This window comes from Triturus cristatus, chromosome 1_2 (genome assembly GCF_964204655.1).
Source record: "Triturus cristatus chromosome 1_2, aTriCri1.1, whole genome shotgun sequence".
NCBI classification, from domain to species: Eukaryota; Metazoa; Chordata; class Amphibia; order Caudata; family Salamandridae; genus Triturus; species Triturus cristatus.
This window is the reverse complement of record NC_140580.1, coordinates 986,064,912-986,090,519: the sequence shown is the minus strand read 5'-3', so window position 1 is coordinate 986,090,519 and position 25,608 is coordinate 986,064,912. Positions and strand designations below refer to the sequence as shown.

Sequence of the window (25,608 nt, the reverse complement as noted above, 5' to 3'; positions counted from 1 at the left end):
ATGAAAGTATGAAAAAAAACATTTTGCAAAACTACTGTAAAATTTCAGGTACCGTTTCTTTCCAGCATCATTTAGTAAAATGTTTTGATGCATGCTAGTATTTCCCAAAAATATTCATAATGGAAAATTAGTGTAACCAGTTTGAATTAGAATTTGGGAAACAAAAATAAACCAGCATAGGCAAAGCCAGTGGGTCTGAAATTGGTGGTCTGCTTTTTAGTTTTGTCAATGTGTGACTTGTTTTGGCATGGTTTTTGTAAAACCTTATTGGTGTGTGAGCTCCCGGACCCTCCCCATTATAACAAACATTGGCAAAAGCAAAAAATGTTTTTGGTCTCAAAAGTCACACACTGCCATAGTAGTTATTGGCACTGAACAAAACTAATGTTTGTGCCAGTATGCTACTTGTGAAAGAGCAGAATGCCGTCACTCACAGTGAAGCCAGCCGATACAGAGAGAGAGGGACAGAATTTTAATAAACGCAAAAGGTCATGGTCAACGCTAGACCAAATTAGGGTCCCAATTATTAATGAAAGTCTCAAAAGTGCACCCATGATTTGTTTTTGCATTAAGCGCAGCTATACGGCTTTCGGGAATTCCCAAGAATTTACAGAAGTAGGACAAGAAGTAGTACGCCTAAAAAATATTTGTGAACTGCATTTTAGCATGAGCAAATAAGCATGTGTAGATTTGCACATGCGAAAATCTGAGTGTTTGCAAATTCACTTTCCCATCAACCACTTTTTTCCCTACTCTGGAAGAAGGTTTACGTCTGTCATTGTCGGGAGTAAATTTCCAGCATTTCTCAGTATGGGAAAAGATTAGAGAAGAGTTGTTGAAAACCCTTAAAACATACAAGTTAGTAAGTTTGCACAGACTCAAAAGGGCATTCTAACCCTGGAACTATTGCTTACCAATACCTTCAGCCCCAGTATGTAGATCTGCGGAAACGTGGTAACATAAGGGGGTTGCAAATATTCAAACACTACTATGGTATGAGCCCTGGCATAATCAGAGAGGCTATATCAGAGTTCTTATATAATGAGATTGCCGCCATAATTTGTCGCCTCACTACATGGCACCAAAGAGACAAGTGGATTTTTTTACAGTACAAGTAGATTTATCAAGTAACCTGCCCCATGGACAAGTAGATATTTTAATAAGTTCCACACCCCTGCTATTGTTTTTCCAAGTATTAACAGTGTCTTAATATTTGTCTTTATTGTGATTGCAACACCTGTGTTGTAGTTACTCTGAACCTTCCCAGAACCTCTAAAATCGTAAGTCTTCGCTATATGCTACGCTGGAAAGCCTGTGGATGCCTAGAACCCCGTATATTTAGTAAGTAGGGAATTCACGAGGCCTAACCTTAGAGATTCATTCCTTCACTCAGACATACACACTTTCACTCTCAGGGAGACATACAAAAAACATGCTTATTAATACTTACTATTATGAGGACCGGCCACTGACTGTAATGAAGTTTGTATTTACTATTGTAACTCCACGCTCGCTTTGATAGTAGGGTAGGTAATAAAGCGGACTGAGGCAAATATAACTGCACTTTTAGTTTTTAGATACACTCACTCGAAAGTACTTAAACACACTACCGGGTCCTCAGGGTTTACCCAGGCTATGATGACCGATTTGGTTCTCACAACTGGGATATATATACCACTAATGGTGAATATTCTTTGAATACATTTTTAGGTCTCGCTAGCGTAGGCTGCGCACATGCGCAGTCTCGCTGGCGAGATTTAATGATATGGGGTATTTCCTGTAAGGGGCATTAAGCCCCCCCCCCCCTCTTTTCCATTGGCTGGCGTCACCGTTTATGCTAAACTGTGGCCAGCCATTGGAAAAGAGCTGTTGGTGACGTATTTGCTCGGCTTTCTTAGCCGTCCCATTTGGACGGGCTCGTCTGCCTTCCTTGCGTCGCAAAAGGTTTCTTATCTTTATGGGGCCAAACACATGGCCCCATAAAGACAAGAAACCTTTTAGCAGCCGAGGCCGTCCAAGTGGGACGGCCGAAAAAGCCGAGCAAATACGTCATGGCAAGCGCTTGTTACACAGTGAGACTAACATTAAAGTGCACACCAAACGAAAGGGCCAAGATCAGCTGCATATTTAAACAGCCAGGGTCAGTACGAGTTTCTGAATATCTCTACTCGGTTACACCTGCTGAACCTGTACAGTGCATTAGTAAAGCTTGGTAATACAAAACCCTCGAGACAAAAAAATTATTGCCAATGCTTGTTGTTCACGAAGTGACATCAGTTAGAAAGAAACTGCAAAGCTTGAACTGTGTATGTCGCAACACTTCAAACTGAGCGAATGGAAACTGCACATTATTGGCAGCAGCTAACCATGCAAGGTTTATGGTATGTGTGCGCTCCCCTTCCAGCGGATCTGTGATAGCCATGTACAACACTGCCTCGTACCCCTTAGACGCCTTCTTCCAGTTATATTCGAAATTTAAAATGCATCGGATGCTCTTACACCCATCACACTTCGGCCAACTCTTCCCCTGTCCCAATGTTGAAAAAGTCTGGTGTGCTGCCATTCTCGAGCATCAAAACTAACCTCGGACGTTAGCATTTAAAAAAGAATTAGCAAAGTCGATAGGCTTTACCTTGTTGACCTATTGGCTTTGCTAATGCTTCTTGCGATGCTGGGCAGCAGTGCCAACAAAATAAAATGGCAAGATGACGAAGCTGCTGCTGACGATCTCGCCATACGTGATGACGCAGGCGCACACACGCTTGTCGACTTATGAACGTGTTAAGAACCATAGGTGTTGCCCTACAGAATGATGCAGCATCATTTTTTTTATTACAGTTCCAAAATGACTAGTACTACTTGGATCCCCAAATAAAGACATGAGTGGGTTTTTTTACTGGCGCAAAAGCAGTTTTTGTAGTCTAAAGTTGCATTGCAACAAACGCCTGCCCATTTAAAGCACTGCCCGGCACCCATAAATTGTATTTATTTAAGGTCAAAACGTGTAATGCAATGAACTCTCTGCTAATAAATGAAATATTAAACGCTACTTACTAGCTGGTGGGCTCGTTTTATCCCTAGACACAGAGGTGATTTCTTGCTGGAATATAATATATATATATATATATTACCTACTGGCGGTCACCAGTAGGTAGTTATAGTTAGGACCACGTTTCCATAGGAAATCCGCAACATTCTATTTTGAATAACTTTGGCGCCGGTCGACGAATCCTCGTGAATTTTTCAAAATAGGTGGGGCGCTACGCTCCGCTCCTACCCTGAAAGTCTCGGGGGGATTCGTCAAGCGGGGGCTGAGATAAAAGGGGGGTCCCAAAACGCGTTTTTCCCATGCATTTTTCCATAGGACCTTTAGACACAGCTACAGCCCGAACGGCTGAACAAAATTACTAGAAATTTGGCAGAGAGGTAGTCCTCAGGTCAAGGAAGTGCCTTTTGTAGGTTTGGTGTAAATCTGTTCAGTAGATTCTGAGAAAATAGCCTTTAAATCAATATATATATCTGAGCCAGCTTACGGTGCGCTTACGGTACGCTTACCGTACGGTGGCGTGCGCGAGCGCGGTTCTGATTGGCTCTTAGATCTTAGTAAACATTCGAATCGGCCGAAACCAGCAAGCGGCGGCCGCCATTTTCTCTCTCGCACTGAGAGTGTGGATTAAAATACAAAGCACAAAAACATGTAAAGGGGCTGTTTGGACAGCTCCAAAACACCTAGCCATGTTGACGGAGTCCCCAAAGATCCCCCAAGGCCAAAAACGGAAATTTTATTTTTTCGCTAATTTCGCTGATTAAGCTTACGGTACGCGTACGGTAAAAAAATATTAAAAATAAAAAATTATCCACACTCTCCCCACCCCGTGTGCAAATGGTGCCCGAAGGGCACCATTTGTGCACGGCTTATAAGTGTTGTGAAAAATGTAAATTTTACCTTTCAAAACGAAGTGCATCATATGTCCTCCATGTGCGCACGGTGCGCGAAGCGCATCGTGCGTACATGGCCCATCTAGCGTAACGTGGGCACGCGGTGCGCGTAGCGCACCGCGTGCCCACCGTGCGTGCACGGCACTAACTGCGTAAAGTGGGCGCGCGGTGCGCGAAGCGCACCGTGCGCGCACGCAACGAACTGCGTTAAGTGGGCGCGCACGCCACGAATGGCGTAAAGTAACTTAGCATTTAAAAAACCGTACAAATTCACTGAAAAAACCATAGGTTTCACACACGTTATAGTTAGGAATTAGCATTTAAAAAACCTTGCAAATTCACTGAAAAAACCATAGGTTTCACACATGTTATAGTTAGCGGAAATTTTACTGATAAAAAACCAATGAAATTCCCCCGTTATAGTTAGTGCAGGCAACTATAACTCACGCGACCGCAATCTTCTGCTGATGACATATGTGTCTTTATGAAAAAAAAATATTTGTAATATATGTATAGCTAAAAATTTATGGAAGAAGACATGGGCAAATAAGTGTCTAAATACAGTATTAGCATCAGCAGAGGATTGCGGTCGCGTGAGTTATAGTTGCCTGCACTAACTATAACGGAGGAATTTCATTGGTTTTTTATCAGTAAAATTTCCGCTAACTATAACATGTGTGAAACCTATGGTTTTTTCAGTGAATATATATATATATATATATATCCAAAAACACCACGTCTCCCAAGGTAACGTGAAGCGCACTCCGAGCTCGTTTTCCAAAACTTAATCTTTATTAATCACTCTCCGTGGAAAGCTGACACACGCGTTCCGGCACCCTGGCCTTCGTCAGTGTCAGTTGATGCATTGAAAAAGCCACATATAAATAATAACTGTCTTCATTGGACAAGAAGGAAAGTGAGCAAAACCGACAGAGGACTAATCATATAGATTACAGAAAATCAATCATTGTGTGTCGGCCATTTTAGCCTAGTCAATTAAACAGAAAAAATGAAGGCAAAATTAACAAGGTAATTCATCAAACCATGGCAGCTATGCGGTTGCATAAAACAACATTCGACCCCCTAGACATATGGAGCATGCAAAACGGATATGCACAATTTGCGAATTGCCTAAAAGGAGGGAAAAATCAATTAATTCACTTGCATATATTGTCATAATCAATCGCAAAAAATTCATTATAAATGTTGCTCCATCACCCGGCATGTAAGGATTTAAGAAAACTCCGTCTAGGGTCACTATAATTTAGTACATTGCCATAGAATTATGCTGACAATAGATTTTACCTATATAGGTTAAATAAAGCCCTCAAATGGGCTATTGCCTAGTAGTGGTTTGACGTTAGGTGAAAGTGCATCATTGCAGAATCCTTTATACAAGAACATGAGAGCAAATAATACATAGATAAGTGTTAAATGCAATAAATGTGTATGCACACCACACACTGCTTAAATTGCCAATTTACTGTTACTTTTCTAGATCCAATTGCATACAAAATGTCACCTGGGATTGGACTTTGATTTAACCAATGAAGGACCACAGTTCTTCCTCCATATTCAAACCCCCAGGAGTGCGTGTCTGGAGTTCAACAATAAAGCGTGCCTCCAATTGACGCAGCTCTTTGACCCTGTCTCCGCCTCTTTCAGTAACGGGGACATGGTCTAGGCAGAAATAGCTTAGCTTATCGCTGCGAGATTCATGTTTTTCGGCAAAATGCCTCGCTACCGGGTAATTAGTGTCCCGGTTTGTGATTGCCCGTGTGTGCTCCAACACTCGTTTCTTTGCTGGATGAATGGTGCTTCCAACGTATTGGAGACCACACGGGCATGTCAAACAGTAGACAACAAAGTTCATGTTACAGTTCATGAACCTATTGGTAGTGCACATTCCCCTTCTGCCGGGGACCATATACTCTTTAACCTTTTTGCTGTTCTTGCATGCCTTACATGAAAGGCACGGGTAGAAACCAGACACAGTTTTTTTGGGGGTACTGTCGGAAAAGTGACTGCGTACTAATAAATCTTTCAATGATTTACTTTTGCGATAAGTTACCTCAGGTTGCTCGGAGATAGTTTTACCAATGACATTATCCGTCTGCAGTATTTTCCAATTCTTTTCTACTAGTCCTCTAATGGTTCTAGCTTGTGTGGAAAAACCTAAAATAAGTCGGGGACTTTCCATTTTTTCTGCTGCCGAAGTCTTTTTAGATTCTTTTGAGCCCAATAAAGACGGTCTCTCAATTGCCTGTACTTTTAGGGCAGTATCATTGAGGAGATCACTGGTATATCCTCTTGATCTAAATCTGCTCAACGATTCACTGGCTGCCTGGGTATAATCCTCGGGGAGCGTGCAATTTCTTTTCAGCCGCAACAACTCCCCGTATGGAATGCTCCGAATTAATGACTGAGGATGCTGACTTTTGTAATGCAAAACTGTATTCCCTACAGTGGGCTTGCGATAAAGCTTTGTGCAAATTTTGCCATCTGCCACAAAAACTGAAAGGTCTAGAAATGGTACCTCAGTCTTGCTCATGTAGCTTGTGAATCGTAGATTGAGGGTATTATCATTCAAGATATCTATATACTCTTTTGCCTCTTCGGGCGTGCCTTTCCAAACGATGAATAGGTCATCGATGTAACGTGCCCATAGGGCAATTTTCTCGACCCATACCTCGTTGTTATCCGCCCAGGCCACGTGCTTCTCCCACCAGCCTACGAACAAATTCGCGTAGCTGGGGGTGAAGCACGTGCCCATCGCGGTGCCCTGGGTTTGCAGATATAGATGACCACCAAATAGAAAAATATTGTTGCATAAACAAAATTCAGCAAATTCCAACAACATATTATTGTGCATCTGGAACTTCAAAGGTCTGGCTTTCAGAAAATAATGGAGTGCTTTCAACCCATTATTATGTGCAATACAGGTATAGAGGCTGGTTATGTCCATGGTTATCAGTACAAAGTCCGGCTCCCACTGTATCTCTTGTATGCGTTTAATGAAATCAGTAGTGTCCTGAATAAAAGAGCTTAGATCTGCTACAAGGGGAAAAAGAAAGTGATCTACATAAATAGACACCTTTTCCAACAGACTCTCTTTGCTTGAAACTATGGGGCGCTCTGGTGGTTTGAGGGCGTCCTTGTGGATTTTCGGTAAGTGGTAGAAGGTCGGCAATACCGGACTGTCCACTTTGATGAACTGGAATTCGTCCTCCTCCAAAATACCACAGTTTTTCCATTTATCAAGCAAATCATAAAATAATGTCACACTGGTGTTGTACCTTTCTCTATTGATTGTTTCGTAGCTAGTTGCATCACCAAGTAGTCGTAATGCTTCCTCTTTGTAGAACTCTCTGGACATCACCACCACATTGCCGCCTTTATCAGACTGTTTGATGATGATGTTTGTGTCTTCTTTGAGAGTCTTGACTGCTGCCCACTGAGCTTTAGATAGATTATAAAAATGGTAACTTTTCAATTGCCGTTGACTGTCATGTGACCTTAATTTGTTGAGATCTCTGATCACAGAGTCATGAAAGCAATATATATATATATTTACACACAAGCTTCCTTCAAACGGAGTGCAATCGCAACAAGTTCATTTTAATATTGGCAAAAGAACAACTTCAGTAAATTGCAGGTGGAAATATTAGCATGCCTTGCCTGACACTTTTAAGACTTCTTGTCCTTTGTCAAGGACATTAACAAATGCCGTCGCGACCAAAACCCGTTTGTTACCTATGGTGGGATAAAAAACATTTCTGTGCACTCCTGAGTGCGCTACATTTTTTGCTTCGTAAAGACTTGTTTGGATATACATGCGGAATAGCCTCCCCGGGGTAGGAGCACCCATCTCCACTCACATTGTCTAGCAAGATTTATTCAGGACAAGCTATTTTTAGGGACTACTCACCCTTTCTGGCAGGTTAAAATACTCTAACTTCAGGGAAGACAACTTTTGACCTCTGTCTCTGAAAGCAGAGTAAATGTGACAAGATAAGATTTAAAGGCATCTTTATTGCTTGCAAAGTGAAAAAGCAATAAAAATGCCATTAAATCTTATCTTGTTACATTTGCTGGCTTTCAGAGACAGAGGTCAAAAGTCAGCTTATCTTATTGAATATACTTTTTCTTGATCTGAGGCAACATTGAGGGGATACCGTGTTTCTTAAATCACTTTATAAGAGTCACTGCTAAATGTTCGAAGATTGGATGTCACTAAATAAGTCACCAGATACGGGCTTATTTTCATTTGCTGACAATTTTTGTTTGGAATATCGATCATCTTTTAACTGCACAAGTCTGTCTACAGACAGCAATGGTGATATGTTTTAGTAAAACAGCATGTGTTTCCACAGGCTCAAGGACTATATTTGAGCCGCTCTTTGCGATAAACATACTGTCACAAAGGGTAACGGGCATCTGATGTTCGTGATGGATATCTTTTACTCCCAACTTCTATACACTTGTTTGTTTCTTAGCCCTGAAGAAGTCGCTGCGCACAACAATTAAGCGCAGTGAAACACGTGTTGGCTAAGGATCTCTGGATTAAACTGAAGTGACTGTTTCAACGGAGGAACAAGAGTTTGTTTTTAATTGGTGATACATAATATATACTGTCGGCGTGTGCAAGGGACTGTTGTTTTTATTTTTGTATTTCTGCGGTGAAAAAAATATTTTTATTTGATCAAAACAAATTATAACACTTTACTTGATGTGCAAATTTTTAATATTTTTTGTTGAAACCCAATTTACAAAAATTGTTTATGCGCTATTATCAGTAAAACTACATGTTAGTGGGAAGGTTTTGTGGCCATTTCAATGGAAAATATGCTATCTGTAAATCACAATGCACTAGCAAATCATGCTTTTGGTAATATATTTATGAAAAGTTCGTTTTTAAACATGAACTGGGAATTATTACTAAAAGACATCGAGACCTATTTACTTTGCCAATGCTTGTCATGGGGTCTAGCCCACAAACAGCTGCTCAGCTCTCCCGCTTGTGTGCAGTCCTTTCTGCCCAACCCCATGATCAGTAATCATTCCTTTTCAGTTTTGTTTTGAGACTGTACACACTCCTTTCAGTTTCTGTTTGAAGCACAGCTCACTTTGTCTTCTTTTCAGGCGAGATGATGGACTCTTGGATTGTGTGGAAAGGCAGCCGCGTAATCGCCACATAACCATCCCTCCGATGCCTGGGCCCGCGGGACTGCAAATGGAATGGCCTTACCTCGATCTCTACAGCGCCAGTTGCGACACCCTGGCTCCTAAGCGCACGTGAGTTTTTTCAGATTCGTATTTGCATACTTAGTACGTGCACTACTCTTAAAGGTGATATTAACCGTGTGATGTTAGCTTAGTGCATTCATTATCAAGGACAACGAAATCCGTACAGTTTTGAAACTGCATTATCTTGGACAGCGTGTTTTGTGCGTGGCACTCTACAAGCTCGCTTCTGTTTTAACTGAGGATGTGGCACCAGCCTTAGTCGACAGTTGCGAAGAGCTTTCGTTTTTCTTTTCATCACGTGCAGGATCACTCGGTTGTCACTAGAGTTTTAATGCTGACTCGGTGACACAGGCCCTGGTGTTGAGTGACGGCTATGGGGCCCCAATCGGTCACAGCTCAGTTCTTTGAAGCCGGTAAGAGACGGAAGTAGCGCATATTCTTAATGTATTGTATCTGGCGCTTAACACGTCTTTTCCTCTTAACTCGAGTACGGGACGCTAGGAGCAAAGGCATTGTGACTGAGGGTGGGGCAGTTAGAAGCTTTTGATGTGTGTATGTATATGTGTTTTTTGGCGGGAGGCGATGGAGGTGGAAACATTTTTCTCATTATTAAAAACAGTAACAAAACCCCCAAGCAACATTTATTTTCCATTCCCTTGCAGGAAGTGAGGTCCGCTCTCTGCATTTCATGGTGTCAGAATCTCCTTTGCATGTCCAAGTCTGCCAGTGCTGGTGCACGGTCCCATATGCATCAATGTTGTGTGCGGTGCCCGCTCAAAGAGTTCTCTTGTAGGATAAGACCTGGGGCGGCATAGCTTGGCTTCTCCTGCGTTGCCTTAAATTCCTTAATGGTGAAACAGAAGTAGTAGTGCTTTGGCATAATGAAACCAAAAGCAAAGATGCGATTGGAGGCAAAAGTAATCTTTGGTGGTAGCGGCCTGCAGTTCAGTGCTTCATGAGGAACTTGAAAAGAGCTCCCCAGTCCCCACTTGTTCAGCACATGTAGGTCAGAGCCAGTCCGAGAGCTGTCTTGGCAGTTTAGGTTGTACTGTCCCTTATGGGCCATTACCATGACTAAATACACGGCCCTGGTCTTGTAGTGGCACGAGCTGGCAAACAATGGAACGGACTGGACCCGTGGTTGAGATTAATTCAGTAATTTCTTAAATTATGCTTTAAGACTCTTACCCTCTGTCGTGGACCGTGGTAATGTCTACTTAAGTATAATTCCTGCCCGTTAAAGACTGCTTCCTTTCTTTAGTTTGCATTAATGGAGAAGGTAGTGCGGTTGCAGCAAATTATTTATGGCTGGGCTGGAAAAGTAGAACGTGTATGGTCTGATTCTGATACAGCGCTATCAATCCATAAACAAGACCTTCATTTATATATTGTGCTGTATTAAGGCATTGCTGTTGCATAATTCCCTAAATGTTGTATTATCTTTACACTATTAAAATTACCTCTTCTTTGTGGCTTTCCTGTATATTCAAGTTTTGTTGGATTTGGCAGCTGTTTTTTTTGCTTATTGTATGACCCTACACTGGGGTATGATTGTATCAGTTTGTGTACCATTCATGCAGTTTTTTTAAATAATGTGTGATTTTACTAAAACGGTTATCAGTAAAGTTGATGATGGATTTAAATCCTAACGATTTTCCCATTGTCGCATTTTCAGTATTTTAAGTCATTTCAAAACAGTCTCCATTGAGGAAGCTAAAATATTTTTGATAATTGAGCTTTCAGAGTAATTGAACATCCAAAAAGTAAAAGTAAAATGAAAGTGTCTTTTGTCTTACATACACCAAAAAGGTCAGAAGGTTTTCTTGTGATCATCTACTTACAGCAATGGAAATACTGACTAAGCATGTGACTTCTTGGAAGATATTCACACTCTAAAACAACTGTTACCAGTGAAGACATTTTCGGGATTGAGAAGGCTTCCTAAGTGACTGTTGTAATTATGAGGGAACAACACTTTTTTTCTTTGTAAATAACGAAAAACTGTTGTAGACCTCACCCAAAAGTTACATTGTGCACCAGTTGTAAGAACACTGAGAACTTTCCAGTGCCCACTATGTTTTGAGCCATACATATTTTTCCATTTAGCACTGTATAGTTTCCTAGAATTTACATGGATCAAAAAGCACAGGGCTTCATTTACAGTGAGTCATAGCAGGAACTGTGCCATAAATTGCTCAAGCACCAGGCTCCGCCACTTCATTTGGAGTTTGACGAACCACTGGGTTTTCCCTGGCACAGTCTCAGCGGGCGCTGGTTTTCGAAATCTCTGACCTGGTGGATTGTCTGCCACAGATGCAGCAGCCTCGTTCTACAGCATTGAATATTTCATATATTCACAGTTTTGAATTATTAGCAATTGTCAAGCTGGAAATCCCTGGTAATCTTAAATATCAGTAAACCATATTAACATGGCAATAGGCCTCAACACATAGTGATTTAGTAGTACAGCCGCCTCATTTGAAGCAACCTGAACTTCAGCCAATGAGGTGGAAATGCCAGCTTTCCTACTCCTTCAGTCCACCATAGTTCAGATTTCTACCCCACTTTGTGTGTGGAGTAGTGCCCAGGCAGAGCTAGGATTTAATCCTTCAGTGACCTTGTGCTGTTGCTTTTCCGGTGTGCCCTGGGACAGAACCATCCATATTCTTAGTTTTCAATATACAGAAAGTTGTTTTTAGGAGAAAGTTTTCCTTTTCTCATAAAAACAGACAACACTATGTTTTTCACTATGAAACAAGGCGAACAAGGGCCCGGCTGTTCTCTGAAGAAGCGCAGTTGCTGTTGGAGTGGGATATTTCGTGGACATTGTTGTGGGATATCGTCATGGTTGACAAAACTTATCAGGCAGACGCACTCAAGTGAGACCGCTATCAAACTGTCATAAATGGGAGCTACACCAAGATCAGGTGTATTACATCTTCCGCAAATGGGATCTCCCAATGCTGAATTTGTTTGCTACCTGTAACACCAAGAAATGCCAGTGTTACGCCAGCAGGTTTTGAAAACCATGGTCCTAAAGCAATGTCTTTCCACTGATCCCCAGGGTCCCGAGGAAAGTGAAGACCGACCACTGTATTTGAATTTGAATTTAAAAACTTTTATTCAGCGCTCTTTTACCAGGCGGTTTCATGGCGCTATGTGTGATGCAGTGGATGGCAGCAGCTGGAAGGGCTAGGCAGTGTAAGCTCGCACAAATAGGAAGGTTTTAAGATCCTTCCGGAACTGTAGATAAGAAGGCGATGTGCGGAGGGCAGCAGGAAGGGAATTCCAGAAGACTGGAGCAAGAACAGCGAACTTCGCTCCACCAGACTTCTGTTTTTTAAAATGGGGGATAGCTAAAAGAGCCATATGAGTGGAGCGAAGTTCTCTGCCCGGAAGGTAGGGCTTAATAGCTGAGCATATGAACTCGGGGGCAGTACCCGACCTAGCCTGGAAAGTGAGGCAGCCAAGTTTGAAAAGGGCGCGCTCTCTCACCGGAAGCCAATGTAATGCTTTGAGCAGTGGAGTGGCCCGATGGTATTTAGGTAGGCCATGAATCAGGCGAGCAGCCTGGTTCTGTACCAACTGCAGGCGGTGGATCGCATAGGCAGGAGCCCCATTATAGATTATGTTGCCATAATCGATGCGCGATAATACCATGGCCAGCACGATAATTTTTAAAGCAGAGGGAGAAAAGAAGCGGGAGACTTTCCTAATTATTCTGAGGAAAAAAAACAGGAAGAGACCACTGAACCAACCTGAGAATGAACAGAGAGTTGTGAGTTCAGAAAGATCCCAAGAGTTTTAACTTTGGGTACGGGGAGTGGAGGGACACCAAGTGACGGGGGCCATAAGGAGGGGGACCACGGACTGCAACCACCTCCGGTCAAGACCAACTCGGTCTTGTCCGGGTTGAGTTTGAGGTGGTTGCAGTTCATCCAATCCTGAATGAACGTCATGACTGTCTGGACATTTTGGGCGGATGAAGATGAATGGGAGAGGTTGAAGATTAGCTGGAGGTCATCGGCGTAATTAAACACCGTGACCTCCAGCTGTTGTAACATAAAAATAAGGGGGTAAATGTATAAATTAAATAGGAGCGGGGAGAGTGATGAGCCCTGAGGGACCCCGCACTCCACCTTACGGGAGGCCGCGGTGAAGCCAGCCAGATGGACCGCTTGAGCTCTCCCGGCTAGGAAGGACTCAAGCCATGAGAAGGCCAAGCCCTCTATGCCCGCCGCCCTGACACGGCTGAGGAGGATGGAGTGGTCCACCGTGTCAAAAGCGGCGGACAGGTCCAGGAGGATCAGGGCTTGCGGAAGGTTGATGTCAATACCTTCACGCAGCTCGTCCATTACTGAGATCACCACCTTCTCCGTAGAGTGCAGGGGGCGAAAGCCAGCTTGACAAGGGGAGAGGCAATGGTTAGCCTCTACATAGGTACTCAGGGTGGTCGTGACATGGGTTTCAAGAACTTTTGCTAGGTAGGGCAGAAGGGAGATAGGGCGGTAGTTGGAGGGGGAGGATGAGTCGGCATCAGGTTTTTTTATGATAGGAATGACAACCGCTGATTTGTGTGGACTGGGGACAATGCCATTTCTAAGCGAGTCATTAAGAAGAGTCAGGGGTGGGGTGGGACAAGCCAAATAGATTTCCCTGAGGATATGGGCTGGGGCAAAATCCAGGGGGGAACCCGATTTAACCTGATGAAGCAGCGGGGGAAGTGTGTCATTGGTTAACAGCGGGATAGTGTTCAATTTAAGGGCCATAGGGGGTGGGGAGGGATTGACAAATGTAGGGGAGGGCGGGGGGATGTTGAGTTTAATTTTGGCAACTTTGTCAATGAAGAACTCGTTGAGCGAGTTGCAGAGGGACTGGGAAGGAGGGATAGTGGCCGTAGCTCTACTGGATGATGCCAGTTCATGGACAGTAGAGAAGATTTCCTTCGAGCAGGACTCTGCTGCCATTATCCTGCTCGTATAGAACTCTGTTTTGGCCTCAAGAATGCCCTTTTTATAAATTTGTAAAACAGACAAATAAATTGTCTTTTGCGCGGGGCTGTAGGTTCTTCTCCAAGCTCGCTCGGCTCTCCTTGCGGCTAATTTCTTTTCTTTTAGATCTGGAGTAAACCACCGATTGGCTGCATGGGCCCGCTTGACTGTTAGCCGCCTCAGGGGGGCGAATTCATCACCCGCCACGGTCAGCCAGTTGTTAATAGCGGCCAGCTGGAAAGTAGCTGCAAGGCCTGAAAGGTCAGGACTAGTTTTGGCCAAGGTCGAGCAGAGAGAAGGCATGTCAGTTTTGCCCCATTTCCTGACCCAGGTGTTCTTGGGGAGCTGGGGTTTGGCCATCGGGGCCAAAGCAAGGGAAAAGGTGATAATGGAATGATCTGACCAGGAGCACGGGGATATTGTAGGGGATGTGGACGGGACATTCAATGCCCAGATTTGATCGAGCGTGTGGCCGTGTATGTGAGTGGAACTGTGGATGAGCGATGATCAGTTTGAATTTATCATGAGGTCGGTGAACTCTTTAGATTGAGGACTCTCAGCAGGGTCATTAGGCCGAAAATTAAGGTCCCCTAGGACTAGTACTGATGAATTGTTGATCACCAGAGTAGCCAAGAGGGCCTGAATGCTTGAGAGTTGGTTGGGGAGGGCGGTAAATTAGAACAAAAGTGAGGGGTACCTGATGGAAGGTCGAACGGGCTACAAGGTAGTCTACGTCAGGAATAGAAGGGGAGGGGAGAATCTGGAATCTGAAAGCTGAAATCAGTCCGAGCTATTAAGGCCACTCCACCGCCCCGCTTGCCCTCTAAGCGGTCCGCTCGAATGGCGGAATATGAAGGGGGCAATGCGGCTAACACATTGGGCAGGGAGTCAGCCTTGAACCAGGTCTCTGTTAGGAATAAGAGATCTGGTTCATGGGTATCGATGTAGTCGAATAGCTCGTACTGATGGTTGACCGCAGACCTAGTGTTTAGGAGTGTGGCCGAAGTGTTAAATACCGGAACCAGAGGGACAGATGGTGGTGGGGGAGTGAAGAGAGGCGTAGTAGGTAGCGAAGCTAGATGTGATGCGATCCCGGGGGGGGGTAAGGAGGGGGGGTGAACAAACCAAGCTGCATCAAGTGAGTAGTTACTGAGGGGTCGATGGCACCTGGGGCCCAATATGAGCAAAGTTGAGATGGCGAATACATAGTTGGACGGGCAGCATCTCGTGCCCCTAGCCCCGGCCAGCCGCGGACGGGCGCAGACGGGCTTAACTCAGGCGCAACTCCGGCGCGCCTTCGTCGCGCCCGCTGCGCTCGTCCGCTGTACTGACATTCTCATTGCCCCAGCTTGGCCTCACCATTTCTGGTTCAAGAAACTCCTGAATCTTTCTTCAATACTATTAAATATACACCCGAGCACCTATCGAGACGCAACAGAGACATTATGCTGTATGATTTTCGTTAATTGAACCTGACAGCATTGTACTTGACGACCTAGTATATGGTTATCCAAATCTCACGCCAGAATGTAGAGACATTCTGTCACAGGCCAGAGCGCCAGTTCTACAAAAGATAAATACAATGCCAAATGGAAACGTTTTTGTGTTTGGTGCTAGAACAAAGTATTCTATTTGATAACACTAGCACCTTATCAAGTACTTCTTTATTTACGTATTACAGCAAAGGATGGTTTAAAATACTCATTATTATGAGTCCATCTGACTGGCATTTTTTTACTGTTTTGGGGAACGTAGCATACCTCAAACATACTATTCTCCCAGAGAATCATGAAACAATTTATGGAGGGGCTTTTTAGACTTTTTCTTCCTGTACAACGTCTACCAGTACCAAGGGGACGTAATACTATTTGCACCCTGTCCAAGCAGCACTCACAATCCTAGTCGGGGTAAGTCGCAACAAACAACAAACCCTAAATTATCACGTGCTTGCCCTGTGGTAGCTTTGCATAGAGCAGTGAGGCTTAACCTAAGAGGTAATGTGTAAGGTATTTGTGCAGCAGTTCAAAAAGTAACATAGTGAAAATACCACAAAAAGACTCCACACCAGGTTAGAAAAAATAGGATTCAATTTTATAAATAAACAAGACCAAAATGACAAAAATCCAATAAGCAGAAGGTGAGTTAATTATTTTTAAATACTAAATGTTAAAATAGCTTTTAGAAGCAATAAGTGCCTATTGGGGATATCCGGTCGTGCTTGACTGGGTCAAAGTCAAAAGTTATGGCCGACCATGATGGAGCATGGGATGGATACAGGGACCCTGCAAAGCCTGTTGAACAAAAATATCTTGATCCTTGTCACTGTAACAAACCTGTGGGGTGTGGCTAAGCGATGCGTCTGTGTCGATCCCGTAGTCGAGGTGATGCGTAGTTTTTTAACGCCCGCAACAGTGGCGATGCACAGGTTCAGATGACGATGTGCTGATTCAGAGATGTGCCGGTTCCAAAGCTGATGAGCCGGATCTCCCCACATAGTCGAGGAGATGCGTCGATCGTCTCTCTGCAGTGGCAGCAATGCGGTGGTTCCAATGACGATGTGCTGGTCCTGCTCCCACTACAGCGGTTGTGCATCCGTTTTGCTCTTGCAGCAAAGGATGCGTCGGTGCGGTAGCAGAACATCTCAGGCCCACTTCCAATAGTCTTAGGTGTAAGAGCAGGGTGACTTGAAATCTGTTATGTCCCTGAGACTTTGGTTTGGGGGACTAGTCAGCTAGCCCTTGGAGTCACTCTGGATTCAGGTTATTTAGATCCAGTCTTTGACCAGTCAGAAAGAGCAGCAGGACAGCACAGCAAGGCAGCAGTCTTCCAGAGCAGCGGTCCAGAAGAGTGGCAGTCCTTTAGCACAGCAGTCTTCTTCCTGGCAGAGTGGTTGCAGGTCCGGAAGTGTACTGAGTTGGTAGTACCAGAGGTCCAGTAGTGCCTTTGAAGTTGGAGTGACTTTAAAGAAGGGTCTTTGAAGTGCACAGAGTTCTTCCCTTCTCTCCTGGCTCTAAATTCTCTACAAGGTGGTATGCAGCCCTTTGTGTATGGGCAGGATACAGCCTATTCAGATGTAAGTGTGATGCTGTGCCCAACAACTCCCAACCATCCTTCTAGAAAAATTCATCAAGTTCCAACTAAGCTCTCGTTGTGTGTGGCTGTGTAGGGGGGAATACACAAAGTGCAGCTGTCACCCACCCCAGACTGATCAGAGACAGGCTTCAGGCACAAAAGAGCTCAGAGCAGGGAAATGCCAACTTTCTAAAAGTGATACTAGAGAGAGGCTTGGGTCTTGTGGGCGAGCTAGATTAGACCACTTCTATTCCATTTACTAACAAGATATCTTTTTTTAAATATTTTCTTCATTGGTTTTCATAAACAAGGAAGAGAAAAACCATACATACGTTTCAGTCCAAATAAAAAGGGAGGGAAGAAAAAGAAAGAAAGATAAAAACAAAAGGGGAAAAAACTGAAAAAGAGTCACAGCGATCATGAATGTACATCCCTTTTCGTTACCGGAAAGGCATTACGACATACACTGATATTCATATATAGGAGACCCCAGTATATACCTCAGGACCTTCAACACTAGGATGCCCACCATTAAATTCCCTAATTTCTGGCCTTCTAAATAGCTTTTATACAAGCTCCAGAAGTTTTTAGGGCGGCTCCTAGGGGGAAGCAGTTCACTGTACAATTCAGTTTGCTTATTGCAGAACAATATATCTTTAGACCATTGAGTTAGGGTGGGTGGGTGCCTGCTCGCCCAATGCGTTGCTACTACTCTTTTAGCTATCGGAGACCTATGTCAGTTAGGCGCCTTATATCTTTCCGGACCCGTTTGGAAAAGCCCAGTAAAGCTAGCAGTGTATCCATCTTACTTACTAAGCATGTTGATAAAACTCCATGCTGACAATTTCGCACAGATCAGGTGGGGTAATCAGGGGCAAAAAACATCACGCATACCCGTAAATAGAGGGGTACGCCAGGGATGTGTCCTAGCCCCCACTCTGTTCTCACTGTATGTCAATGGAGTGGTGGAGCACCTGCTACAACATCCTGCAGATGCACCATCCCTGGCAGGTAGAAGAATACCAACCCTTCTATTTGCAGATGACACCCTCCTGATCTCTAAAATCCCGGTAGGTTTACAGAGTCTACTATCCAATTTTAAGTCCTTTTGTGATGCTAGGGGGTTAGGGGGTTAGTTATCAACACAGACTAAGTATTTGGTCCTCAACCCTCCGAAAAAGTTGGCCAAACCACCGTCCCTTGATTCCGTTTCCCTCGAGAGGGTCTCAGAGTTCGACTACCTCGGTATTCGTCTCTGCGACTCCATGAGTTGGAAATGCCACCACCAAAAGATGTTGCTGACTCACAAGAGGGTGGTGGGTGCCCTTCTTAAGGAACATCGTGCCTCAACCCTTAAGCCCATTGCTCCTGTATTAGACATCTACAGGGCAAGGGGAGTCAGTGCGGCTCTCTATGGGGCCGAACTCTGGGGGGGTATATAATGTGGACCACCTATCCCGCTCAGAAAGCAAATTTCATAAAGATTTAATGGGGCTCCCCTATAGCACCCCAACCCTTCCATTGCTTCTAGATATGGGTACTCGGCCGATCAGCGACCTGGCTAGGCTCCGTCCCCTTCTCCTATGGGCGAGAATCTGGAGAACTCCAGAACTGTCCAGCTATGCGGACGGTCTAATCGATGTGTTGGGGTCACCAGGCTGGACCAAGATTTATTGGCTGAGGGAAGTCAAGCGTCTTCTCGTCAATCTTGGTCTTGGCAAGGCCTGGAATAATAGATCTGCACCCCCAAAGTCTGAGTTGAAGAAGATATATTGGAGATGGGTAGCCGATGGTAAAAGCAGTAACGCCAATTTGTGCAGATCCACCATGGATTTTCTTTTGGTCAAGGAGGTGCACTTTTGTGAACCATACCTGGATGTCATCTCTAACCGTAGGGATAGGGCATTATACTTTCAATTTAGGATAGGTTTACTTCCCGTTGGAGAACTGACTTCCAGGTGGAAGGCCCCGAACCAGACAACTTCCTTCTGCCCACTTTGTGAAAAGAGGACTGAGTCAGTTCCCCATTTGCTGTTTGAATGTCCGGCATACGCAGCCCCCCGGAGCAGATGGTTAAAGCCACTCTGCAGAGAACTTGGAACTAGACACTACCAGGAGGCCCTACGAATATTGAAAAACGACCCACGGCCCCTTTTTGCCTGTGGCTTAGCAAAGTTCCTAGGATGGGCTTGGCGTATCAGATCAACTAGGCTTTCGTATCTTGTTTAATCTGTTTTTTAACAAAATTATATATGGTTCTTATCTAACTTATTGGTGCCAGTTGTAGTATGAAATGTACGATTATCTCTCTATGTATTGGCTCCTTTTTACTATTTTACTGTTTTCTTACTGTATTATTACTTTTTAAGATATTATCATATCGAAATAAAGCCTTTTGACTGACTGGCTAGCAGTGTATCTGGTCTAATAGGTTCGCCCGTGATCTCCCCTAACTTGGAAAATATGTTGACCCAAAAGTTAGCAATTAAGGGGCATAACCATGCTAAGTGTAAGAAGCTAGCCGCCTCTTCCCCACATCTTTCACATTTATCAGTTTCACGTAGGCCAAACCTATGTAACCTGACTGGGGTATGATATATTCTGTTAAGGAATTTGAATTGGATAAGACGGTGTCTACCGTTCAGGGAAATGCGTTACGTAGCCTCACAGCAGTATTTCCATGTATCATCGTCTAATTGGACCTCTAAGTTCGTCTGCCAATCCAACCTAGGCTTAACAAACTGGTTCCGGCGTAGTTCCGGTGTTTTGTTGTATATGTGCGATACTAGCCTGCACGGGGAGCCAGAGCGTAACATTGTGGTGAGGGGGACTACCTCTGGTGGTTCCAGCAGTTCATCCCCTAACAGTTCCCGAAGTGCACTACGGGCTCTTTTGTAATGGAATATTATTGGCGGGGGCGTCTGGTTTATTTGCAGCCAGATCTTCCCAGTCTCACCCCTTCCCGTCTGCGAAAAAGCCCCCAATTACTGCTATATCTAGGTGATGCATGGCCCGCACTACATCTGGTTCTGTAATAGTTGGGAGCCAAGCACACCATTCAATGGGAGTGAGAGGGGAGCAAAGGATAGAGAGCATTTGACGATTGATGAGATTACGCCAGGCGTGTGTTGTCACATTTATGGAATCCAAAGTTCCAATGTGTCGTGTCGCTGCAAGGAACAACGCAGTAGTCAAGTGAGCTGGTGCTTCCGCCACCCTCTCTATGTGTAGATGTGGGGGGCAAGTTGGTGAAGCCAATAATAAGCGTATGAACATTGTGCTGCTCGGTAGTAGAGGTCTAGATCCGGGGCTTCAAGTCCCCCCCATTTAATAAGGGAGAGTGAGGATCTCCCACCGGGCTTTGGCTTGCTTCCCGGCCCAAGCTAATTTAACCTGCAGAGACTTAAGGTGCTGAAAAAAAATGAGCTGGGAGGACAATTGGGATGTTTAAGAATAAAAAGAGAAATCTGGGAGCACTACCATCTTAATGTGTGATATTCTACCTAGGAGCGAGAGGGGAAGCCGGATCCATCTATTTAGTTCATCTTCAAGTCAGGGTATTGCTCTACCATAGTTTTCCTTGAAAACTATTTCCGAATTTGTGTGCACATGGATCCCCAAGTGGCGCACCGAGTCAGCATTGCTGGAGTAAGAGGGAATATAGTAGATTTTGGCCAGTTGATTGTGAGTCCAGAAAAGTCCCTAATGTTACTACCTCTCGTTGTACTGGGTAGAGATTGACTTCCGGATCTCGAATATACAGGAGCGTATCATCAGCATAAGATGAAATTATCAAGTTCTAATCGGGGAACCGAATCCCTCTATGGCTGTGATACTCCGATAGGGCGCAAGCCAAAGGCTCCGCGACCAGCGCATAGAGGAGTGGGGATAATGGACAGCCTTGGCAGGTACCACTGGAGATCTCCAGTGGGGCGGTGACAATATTGCCCACTCGCACTCGGGCCAACGGAGCAGCATACAGGACTTTCACCAAGTGTATAAAAAGGCTCCCTAGCCCCATACGTTCTAGCACCAACCACATTAAGTCCCATTCCACAGAGTCAAAAGCTTTTTCCGCATCTAAAAAGATCGCGGCTGCTTTAATATCAGGCTTAGTGTGTTGAATAGAGCCAAACACTGTACGTAGATTGTGTGTTAATGTGCGCCCGGGGACGAAACCTGCCTGTTCTGGGCTAACTAGTGATGGGATGAGAGGGGCCAAACGATTCGCAAGAATCTTAGCGAAAAGTTTATTGCCCACGTTTTTAGAAGGGAAAGGGGCCGATAGGAAGCACAATCAAGCGGCTATTTACCCGGCAAAGAACCGCATTCGCCCATTTCCTCAAACAAAGAAATCAGATGAGGGCAAGTTGTTCTCGAAACGCCTTGTAGAATGCCACCATAAGCCTGTCATGGCCCTGCACGCCATTGGACCGCATTGTTGTAAGTGCCTCATGGATTTCCCAGGCCTCCAGAGACCTCATCAGGTACTCTCTGTGATTGTTTAACAGCCAGGACAGTTTAATGTAGTCCAAATAGGACCGCATGCTAGTATCCGTGCCGTGGGACTTGGAGCGATATAATGCAGAAGAATAATCCCTCCCCTATTGCAGTAGGATCACTGGCCTTCTCGCCCCATTCTAGGCTGATCTCTAAGGGGCTTGCACTATCCCGCCTCCCTCTCATTGTTGCTGCCAATGCAGCGCCGGGGCGTTCCCCTTCCCCCATAAAGACTGAACATTGCCTCTCTCTAGAGCATCACGCTCTAAATCTGCAAGATTCTGTTCCAATAGGGCTAGACGCCCTCTGATAGATCTCAACACCCCCGAGTGCTTAGAGATAGCGATTTCCCGGATGTAAACTTTGAAAGTTTCCCAAATAGTGATAAACTGCGGGACTGAGCCGACGTTGGTAGTGAAGAGAACATCTATGGCCTCTAACATTTCCCCTCAAAAGGCTTCCTCCTGTAATGCATAAGGGGATAATCGCCAAGTGAATGGAGATGGATGCTTCGCAGGACACTCCAGATCAAGCAGTATTGGTGAGTGGTCAGAATACGAACGGAGGGAATACCTCACAACCCCTTATAGCGTGTCTCAGTGAACCTGCCAGGAACCAGTAGTCTATCCTGGTGTTGAGACCATGCGGAGCGGAGTAATGTGTAAACTCCCCCGCATCGCCCGAGTGAGAGCACTAAACCTCAATCAACCCCAGTTCGGTTATTGTAGCTATTATCGATCTAGCAGCTAATGACTGACGCCTGACAGGCCCCCTTGATTGGTCAGTGTCTGGGTGCAGCACGCAATTAAAGTCCCCTCACCAGATTTGCGGCAAAAGTGGTGAGCGGCGTGCTAAATTAAGGAGATTTTGAAAGAACTGCGGGCAATCATTATTGGGGCCGTAAAGATTAATTAGGAGACATTCCATGCCTTTCCCCTTAAATTTAGATATTGTATATCTGCCTTCAGTATCTGTATGTATTTCTTCTAGAGAGAAAACAGCTTTAGGGTTAACCCACATGATTACCCCCCGGGCATGTGAGGTGAAGCCAGCAGCCTGAAATGCACCGTGAATTCTCCTGTGGGCGAGCGCTAGGCTATCAGTTGGGAGGTGAGTTTCTTATATTAGCGCAATGTCTATTTCATGCCTAGCTAGGTATGCCATCACGTTTCTAGTTTTACGCTGGTCATTAATACCTCTAATATTCCAAGTCAGCATTCTTACCCTGTCACCTACATACTACAGAGGGACACAAAAGCTCAGCAAGGATTCTTAGGAACCCTGTAGTGTAGTGGCCCCTATCCAACACAATAGCTCCAGTTATTCTGAACTTACAAGTTCAGGTACAAACCTTTCACTGTGACCAAATTAAGACATACAAACCAAAACACTTCCCAAAACAGAGGACCCACCCACGCAATGCAATACCAAACTTAGCAAAGTCAGCGTCGTCCCCCCACCCCTACCCCATTAAGTAAATAAGGCAACAGGCCATGTAGTGTGTAACACGCAGGGGCAGATGTTACCTGAGCACTACTAGTGGCTATTGACAGTAAGCCACACCATCTGAACATATATGGCACATCCCAAGCTACCTGAACAATCAATAATCATTAAACCCAGTGAGGAAGCATGGAGACCCATTGTCCCAGAAGTGCACACGATCCGTGAAAATGTAGGGACAAAAAAAGAAGCATTGATAATAGTAAGAACAACAGTGGTGTGTTATCAAGCCAATGGAATGGCATGCAGCTATACTTGCGAGAGTTCGAGTTCCTTCGCGTTACCACATCGGACTTCATGCAGTCTAAATGTGAACCCGGCCAGCATTAGTCTTTCATTGTAAGGCGCAAACAGCCGAACACTCTACTGGCCGAGTCTGGCAAGTCAAGCGCCGGGATCCCCCAGCACGCCACGGTTGGGTCACTCCTGCTCGTCCAGGCCACCACCCGCTGCCCTTCCAGTCACCTTGTTACGTCGTTACATCTCCATATCTCGGTCCGTCTTCTTTGAAAAATCCTTCAAGGCTTTATGCAGCGCTTTAGGGTCCGAGAAGATCCGGGTTTTGCCGTCTAGGGTGACTTTGAGCCTGGCCGAGTAGAGCATTGCATACTCAATGTTTTGGTCACAAAGCCGCCTTTTAAGAGTATGAAATTGTCATCTGGCCTCCTGGACCTTTTATAGTAAAGTCAGGGTAAAGGGAGATAGCAGGACCCTCATAACGTAGCTCCCCCAGTTCCCTGGCACGCCGTAGAGCAGCGTCGTGGTCCCTGTAATTTAACAATTTCGCTATCATTGGATGTGGAGGAGCCCCAGGAGGCGGGCGAGGGCCAAGCGAATGATGGGCCCGCCCTACAACAAAGATATTGGAGAAGGTCTCCCAGCCCAGCAAGGAAATTAGGAATTTTTTTATGAACTGTTCAGCATTACCTATTGAGGTAGACTCCAGCAGGCCTGTAATGCGGATGTTACTCCTTCGGGACCTAGCCTCCAAATCTTCTGCTTTGTCTTGGAGTGTCGAGAGCACTTTAGCCATTTGTTTCTGGATAGAGTCAGTTTCCGATTGCGCTTCTTCCACCTCAGTTACTCTGCGCTCAGTCATATTGATACGCTCCGCATGTTTGTTTAGACGCTCTGACATTCTATCCATGCGGAAGACGAGTGAGTCAATCTTGCCATCAATCATTAGTAGGCTTTTGTGCACTGCTGCACATCTGTTTCACATCGCCAGGCTCTTCGTGCGGAGCATCTGCCTGATCGTCTGACAAGCGGGAGGTGGCTGTCTCCCTGGCTCTGGTTTTCTTTGGGTCAAAAAGTAGCTTTGTTTGGGTCTTATCGAATTTGCCGATTGTATCACCAATTAGGGTGCAGAACCTCGCTGGCGCACTGCAGCACTGTGTTATAGGACGTCGAGCTCGCCCGAGGCCTGCGTCACCGGGTCCAGGTCCCCACCTGCAGGAGTGTATCTGGTCGCCCCAGGGGGAAACTCCATAGCTCGATGAACTCTAGCCCAGTATCTTGCCAGGAGTCTATGCGGTGTCTCAATTATGGTTTCCAGCTCGAGGCCAGGGCGGAGAGTGTCCTCCAGACGTAAGAGATTGGCAGCGTAGTACCAGCCCCGCTGTAGCACAATCCGTGGTCAGCTTAAGTGACAGCCTCTCGTAGGCCTGCAGGGTTCAAAACGATTCCCACCTATAGCTAGGAATCTCTTATTATTCCAAGTCAATAGTCGGGATGCAGGAGGCGGTGCAGGGCTGAATGTCTACAGGCCCAAAGCCCCTGCAAACACCAGCGCACACTCTTGGGATCACTCTCTTGCCTTCAGTCCACAGGGACGCAGCTCACCACAGCAGTAGGCTGCAAGGCCCCTCGTCGTTGCGGGCTAACTGCCCGTTAGTTCTGTCTCCCAGCTGACCCTCAGCTGATCAGGTATGGATCCGACCTGGGGAATGCATCCCGAGAGACTGCTACCAGCAGCGGAGGAACGTCGTGGCACCTCCCCCGTAGAGAGGCAGTAAGATATTGCTGCGTGGGAGTCCTCAGCAAAGTTTTCAGGCTGCCCCAGGTCAAACCACACTATTGTGGGTTATCTGTCCCCAAGGCCCAGGACATACCTAGCCATAAGCCCATCAAACAGGGCCCAGGCTTGGAGGACATGCCGCGAAATGCAGTCGCCGGACGTGGGGGTACAGGAGTCCTCCGCAATGGGTCGCACCCCGTTAGCACGCTGCCAGTTATTGCAGCAGAGGGAGAAACAACTGGGACCACAATCCGCCGCAAGCAGGGGCCATAACAAGCTGAAGGAGTCTATCGGGCGCGTGGGGGCCATACACAGGAGCACACCCCTTTGTGCGAGCAC

At 45.4% G+C, this 25,608-nt stretch overlaps 1 protein-coding gene across 5 annotated transcripts in view; it reads left to right on the top strand.

Moving 5' to 3' along the window:
- TRAF2 (TNF receptor associated factor 2) overlaps window positions 1-25,608 on the top strand; it is a 407,403-nt gene that overhangs the window by 112,212 nt on the left and 269,583 nt on the right. For all 5 annotated transcript variants that reach the window (XM_085610939.1, XM_085610956.1, XM_085610929.1 and 2 more), the window contains one exon: window positions 9,082-9,234. In XM_085610939.1, coding sequence (XP_085467065.1) covers window positions 9,149-9,234 — 86 coding nt within the window. In that variant the 5' untranslated portion in view covers window positions 9,082-9,148. The remainder of the gene's footprint in view (window positions 1-9,081; window positions 9,235-25,608) is intronic.